Here is a 7,260-nt window from a genome sequence, read left to right as displayed (position 1 = left end):
GTTAAAAAAAATGCTTGGGGAAATATAACTTCAGACATGTATACAACAGCACCACTACATTTTACCTTTAAACAGTGCTTCACAGAATTAACTTATAACTAGATAGGGTGTCTTCCTCCATCTCGGATTTGGAAATACCAGAAAACAAGGTCTAGATCTTTAATAAAATGTACAAATGTTTAGAGTAGTAGGTATAATTCATGTGTATGAACTTTCTCTTCAACATAGAAAATGAGGTTTTATCATATTTATGGTTGTATTTTACAAAAAAAAATAAAAAATTTTGTAATTAAAATTTTTCTAACTTTGCCAAATAAGGGGAGGCAACTCAAATGCAAGGGCAGATAATTCAGATTAAGGTACTTTTACAATAGAATGTGTTAGGAATTTACTTATTTTATAATGTAGCAAGAAAACGGGTCTGTTGACCCCATTTTTTCTTTTTCTTAACTGAAAGCATACTATTAAAACTATTTCCTCATACATTATCTCAAAATTCTATGCTGCATTTTACACTTTATTGCAGAAAAATGGTTTTCCATGCATAATCTATACAAAATTTGTCAATTTTTAACACCGTGTAGCGTGAAAATAAGCCCGGTGACCCATTCTTTTTATTATTATTTTTTAAAAAGCATGATATAAACTACATTTTGGCAAATTATTAAAAAATTCTATGGATAATAATCTACCTTAAAACGGTCAGTCCTAAATTTAGGATTATTGATTATGGTGCTCATTTGAAGATGATAAGTCTACTACTGAATCCTTTGGGGATCAAATTTTTTAAATTAACAGCCCTAAATACAAAGTTTTACTACATGTATCACATTAACTTATGATCTAACAAAATGAGGTCAAGGTAAGAAATACATGTACACCTTACAGTAATTCCATACATACAATGTAGTTGACCAATTGTTTATAGTATACAAGAAACAAACTAAAAACCATGAAAAATTTATATTAACTAACGAACCATGAATATGAGGTCAAGGTCAGATGAACCCTACCAGACATACATGTACACTTTACAATCATTCAACGGATCAAATATAGTATCTAAGAAACAAACTTAACCAAGAAAACTTAGCATTGACCAATGAACTATGAAAACCTGGTCAGGTCAGATGATACGAAAAAAAAAAGAAAATATGCAAAGCATTTGAAATCACTGAACCATCACTGAAGGTGAAGGGTCAAATATCTCTATGGAAATGAGAAATGCCAATGCTTATACTGTTTTACATCTAAATTCCAAGTATAATTAACCGACTACTAATGGTCCTCCTTAAACTGACATTATTACCAACTAATACATGTAAACTATGCAAAAGTTTCAATTTCAAATAGACCATGACTGAAGAGAGGGCCAAATAATGTTGATACAATTCTAATATAATTGTCAACTGAATATTTAGGACATACCCTATGATCTTACCTAATCGCAAACTACTACATAATTGACAGCAATCTCCACAATGAAAACATATGAAGCATAGAAACAGATTTCAGTAATAGTTTGATTGAAGTTATCTCCCTTTGTCCACATTTCAAGGTAGAACTGATAATCAAGCTCTTTCTGCAATTTGGGCCATTTCTTATAAAATAGATATTGAAATACAAGTATACATCCTTTTTCTGCAGATATTTTTTGGAGCATAAATTAGCAATATTACTAATAATTGTCCTAGACTTGAAACATTTCATTTCTATATGTTATTCTTTTCACATCTGTATGGCTGTACTCAAAAAGACAATGACAAACTGCTGAAAAACCATGGCAATCCAGAATCTAATTGTCATAATAACAAACTTGTTCAACAAGAGTTATTTACTTTTGCCACCAAACAATAACTGTAAAGTCTTCTATATGAACATAATTCCTTTATATTGAGATTTCATCCTCTTCATTAATTTTGTCATGTGGCTAATTTAACCAAATAATCCTGATTTTTTTTAAAACCATATAAGAAACTTTGTTTCTCTAATTTTTTTGCTATTGTCACATTTCCCAACCAAATGTGAAAAAAGATATTCTCCTTGCTAATGTATATCATTGTATTCTGATATCACCTAAGTTGAACAAAGGTATACAGAAAAGCATATTAATTTACAGTACATGATCAGTACAGTCAACAGGTTAACATCAGAGAGAATCCAGTTTGTCATTTATAATTCTTATAAATTGGCACAATTTTTCGAAGTTTTGATTTCTGCTTTTGGTAGTTCGGTAGGTATTTCTCGTCAATTCGTAGTGCTTTAACTGTAAGTAGACTGTCACATTCCATTAGATAGTGGTATTTGTCACCGATAGCAACTCAAGCACAAGGACACTTTCTCTGTTTTCTGTGTGATTGCTAGAATATTTATCATTCTAGCTTCTTGTTGAGATACTGGGAAAAACAAAACAACACTTTGAATTTTTAATATTTTATTGTTGTGATTAACCTGTACAATGAATGTGTTAAAATGATGAGCACTGTCAGTAGAAGGATGAACAGAGTTTTGTAGCACCAAGGTCAAATAAGGTCATGACATTATGAAATACTACCAATAACAAACTGCTTACATATTTTATTTTCAGATCATTTCATGAGCAATTTTTTACCTTCTGAAAATATTTTGTTCTGCAGGGTTGACCAGGTAATCAACTCCTGTACATTTGTTGTAAGAAATTTAAGACAATATTTTTTGGATGTTACACATCAGAAATGTTTTTTGTTGATAATTGAAAAAAATGTTTTTAACCAATGATAGCAAGAAAAAAGTATGTTTTCACATGAGCATAACTATAAAAATTAAATGTTCAAATTTCATCACCCCCATTTTTTATATTTTTCAAAGGGCTGATAGTAAATATAAATACATTTTAAGTAATAAACTTAGTATGGAGTTCAATGTGCGTTTCATATAAATATTACACATTAATTACAACAGTCAATGATAAAAGTCAGTCACATGACACCTGAGTAAACCAGTAACTATCTGTTATAAATCATCAAATTTGTGACACATAAAAATTAAAGAAAACACTTTATGTACCATATAAAAAAGGAAATAACAAATATGTTTAACTCTGGGATAATTTCTTATGCCAAAGTATAAATATGAGGGCAAAAGAGAAACACACTGTTGTTAGCAAAAGCTACAACAATAAAGAAAGAAATATTTAATTTGCCATTTTATTTTTAAAAACCCCACCTTTTCAAATTTAACAAGAAAGCATACAAAAAATATACTTTCTTCTTTAATTGAAATTGCTGATCATGTAAAATACCATTTTCTAACATTAATTTCTTGGTCAAAACCTCTTTATATGCATAAAAACTTTATATGGATTTCAGGTAGCCCTTGTTCAAGAAGCTTCACATTGTACAAAACTTCATTGTCACTTTGAAACTTATAGTAATTTCTACTGGTAAAAGTCCAATACTGACAACATTTGTGATTTAACAGAACAGTGAGAGAACAATCTACTCTTATTAGTGAACTTTAAAAACAATAATTTTACTTTAAAAAAAACCGCTACATATAAAATATCCCATTTTAAAAACAAATGACCAAAAAACATTAAGTTTATTTTTATTTATTTATTCAAGAATAATGAAAAATAAAACTACTTCAATTAAATGCATAGTAAAATGACTAAAATGATAAAATTCATATAAAATTGATTAATATAGAAAACTTTTTTAATACAACAGTTTCTACTGAAAGGATAAGAATCGAATTGAAACCTTGGTACATGTATTTGCTAACTGTTTCTTTAATAAAATTGGTAAATTAAGAGTATTAATATCAAGGATAAAAAACAATAAAAGCTGAATGCTAGCACTAACACATTCATAAACAACCAGTTAATCTTGAAACAACATCATCTGTACATATAAAGGCACAAACAGGGATCACAGCTGACACAGAAAACAAATCACAAAGGGGAGATAACATTTCTAGTTTTTAAAAGTTCTTTTTGTAGACTAACTTTTTACAACAATATAGCTAATGAATAATGACTGATTAATACCTATATGAAATGAATTTATTATTTAATGTTTGACTTAATTATGGCAAAAAATTGTGTTCCTCTTTGAACAGTCGCTTTTTTCATTTTTCCAAGTTTGGCTATGTTCAGCATCAAATATTAATTCTTTTGATAATCATATACTCAAAAATAAGCACTAAAAGATAAGACTTAAATTGACCGATTGTATTACTAATGGATTGTAATTTGTCCCGCCATATGAATGATTAGAACACTTCTAAACACACTACATTCACCAAACTATAGGTCAATTTGGTCAATGTGCAATCTGGTCAAAAATTAAATAAGAAATGAACAAAAGAATAAATGGTACTGTCTTGGCACAATCTGTCAAGTGCATAGAGAACATTCTAAGCTAATAAGAGAATCTAAAATCTTGTGTTTGATGGGAAGACATACCTAATCAAGTAGATAATACTTTTATGCTTTATTTATACAATGTAATCATTACTTAACAGAGTTTTACAAAATAGGTGTGAGGTGTACTGACTTAAGGAAATATTAAAATAAGAAAAGATATTTCTTGGATTTCTTTATCAAGCCGTGATAATTTGAAAATAAAGTTACTTATGGTTGCTTAATATTTGGGCTACAGAAGTCAAACACTACAAATGAAAGTATTTATGCATTAACAAAGTGCATTTATTAAAAAAATGATCAAATTAGTAAGATATTCTAAATTAAAGGATTAGCTGAGACATTAGAAAGTCAACACAGTGACAATAGAAATTATCTTGAAAACTGTTCATGAGGACTTCCTTGACCATTCAAACACTATTTACCTTATAAAATATAGAATAATGGAAAAGCTCTTTAATTGAGCAATGAATAACAACAAAGAAAAGTGTCATGAGTTTGGTCGAGAAAAACACACAATAGAAAATCATTTACATACTTATAAAAATCTGACCATTATATGAAAAGAAAATAATGTTACTTCTATTTACATCATGATATGTTAAACTTGTTTGTGTCAATATAAATATGTCCATACTTTATACAAATCTATACAAACATCACCTTGTAATCATACACATATACACACTTATACTCTCCACACATACACACCTGTACACATTAAAACATAGCCTATTGAAGGCTATTCATCATGCAGACCATCTCTCTCTATAATGAGACCAAGTATTCATAAATATCCTACTCTTATTTACTATCAATGTTTTAAATATATTTCACAACAGATACAATAATATTGCTTAAATAATTTAAAATTCAGTCTTGCTGAGGTGTGTTACACAGTTTTAAAAAGTATAATAATACACTTCCAACAAATTTTATTTTGTACGAAAATGAAGAACATAATAAAAGTGTCATTACACTTATATACCAGTTATGATGTAGAACACAAATAAAACCTAACAAGTCTGATAGTTGGTCAATAAATTTAAAGTCTTTAAATTAAATAAAAAATCTTGGTTCTGGTTAAAACCAGCATGCAACTGACATAAAACAACTAAAATGAAAAAAATATATATTTGAACTGAGGACAATGTCTTAAGGAAAACTGAGGATAATTCACAAATGGCCTATTGTAATTCTAGGTTTTCAAAAAAGAATTTCAGCACATTTACCCTTTAGATATTAATTGGAGGTTAACTTATTTATTTGAAGGATATCTTTTCATTGTAAAGGTGTCCAAATGCAAGAAAGAGATCATAATTACACTAGCTTTAAGTTTAACTTGTTGGTACATTGTAATCTATAAATAATTAGTTTTTTGAGTCCTAAGCCTTTTCCAGCTTTGATTTTTGGTTCCTAATCATAAACTGGCATTTTGACATCTGTCTTTATATTTTTGTTTATATGTTGAACTGCATTTCATTTAAATTTTACATATTGCCATCATAGCATTCACTTTTTTTTGAGAATTTTTTTTTCTTTGTAATTTTTTGTTTCAAATATTTTCAAAATTGTTTCATTTTGATAGCTACACATTAATATTCAGTAATCAGCAATAGCTCTGCCAAAATAAAAAATAAAAGATTTTGACAGAATGACTTTACAAATTTCTTTGCATAATTCATTGACTAACCACATGCAAAAAGCTTTTAATAGTAACACATATAACAATTATATTAAATTTTACCAAAATGTATGTGTAAAATTGCCTTTTTTTGGTAAGATGACACCTCCAATATCATTTTTGCAATAAAGTTACCAGACTCTTTCCTATTTTCTATTTATCAATAAGATTTTTTTTTTAAATGCAGCAAAATATGTTTTTTTACTTTTTCATGGACCCAAAAATTGCTCTTAACAAAGAGATTGTTGACCAAATCATATCACAACATTTATAAATTTCAAACTTTTTCCCACAAAATCTGAATTGTTTTTTTACTCTATATAAGTATGATTGACTCTTTGTATACATGAAGGTATTGGTCATTCATATTTGTTCCAAATATTTTGATTTTACAAAGCTGAATGCAATGAATTGTGTTATAAAACAATCATTTCATTATCCTTTTAAGATTTTTTTTCCATAACTAAAACATATAAAGGAATGGAATTTTATACATGGAAAGGAGAAAACACTTTAAATAGAAAAACAGAGTAACCTAAAAATCTACTCAAATAATATAAACTGTACATATGATTGATTTCTTAAAAAAACAAATGAATTTTAATTCCTTTCTGGATTCTTGTGACATAGGTATTCCATAGTGCTGATCAAATAGCTCTTTCGTGCAATTGTTCTGGTCTTTTCTTTTAAATTAATCATTTATATCCTTCCACAACAACATACAATATTTCCATCTGAATTCCACTTATAACGAAATGTACAGTACAAATCACTCAACCGCAAACCCACATGTTTCATCTACAGCACAAGTCAATTTTGATAACAATTTTTCATATGATTCATATGGAGGGATGTCTATTCGATTGAAACTGAAATAGAAAAAGAAATACATTTAGAAATATCAGTAGTATACGAAAGTAAAGTTTTAAAATGCTGGCATTCTGATACTTAATTCAATTTCGTAAAATCTTACGTAAGGACATTTTGATACTATTTTTTTTTAACAAATCCTTTTTAAGACTTTTAGTAGGTTATGAGCTGAGAAATCAAAAGCGTCAATTGATCAACAATACAAGTTAAAATTCTGCTTTGGTTTGTAATTAAGATGATGTTTTATGGTTTCTTTGAATAGCTAAGTTGCTGTTTTCTAAATGGTAACCCCATATTTATTTTC

The 7,260-nt window shown here is 28.1% G+C and overlaps 1 protein-coding gene across 2 annotated transcripts in view; it reads right to left on the bottom strand.

Moving 5' to 3' along the window:
* Nucleotides 1-2,417: 2,417 nt before the first annotated feature.
* LOC139489561 (E3 ubiquitin-protein ligase SMURF2-like) overlaps nt 2,418-7,260 on the bottom strand; it is a 41,953-nt gene continuing 37,110 nt past the window's right edge. For both annotated transcript variants that reach the window (XM_071276120.1, XM_071276121.1), the window contains one exon: nt 2,418-6,955. In XM_071276120.1, coding sequence (XP_071132221.1) covers nt 6,856-6,955 — 100 coding nt within the window. In that variant the 3' untranslated portion in view covers nt 2,418-6,855. The remainder of the gene's footprint in view (nt 6,956-7,260) is intronic.

This window comes from Mytilus edulis, chromosome 9, assembly GCF_963676685.1.
Source record: "Mytilus edulis chromosome 9, xbMytEdul2.2, whole genome shotgun sequence".
Classification (NCBI taxonomy): Eukaryota; Metazoa; Mollusca; class Bivalvia; order Mytilida; family Mytilidae; genus Mytilus; species Mytilus edulis.
This window is presented reverse-complemented; position numbering and strand designations above follow the sequence as displayed.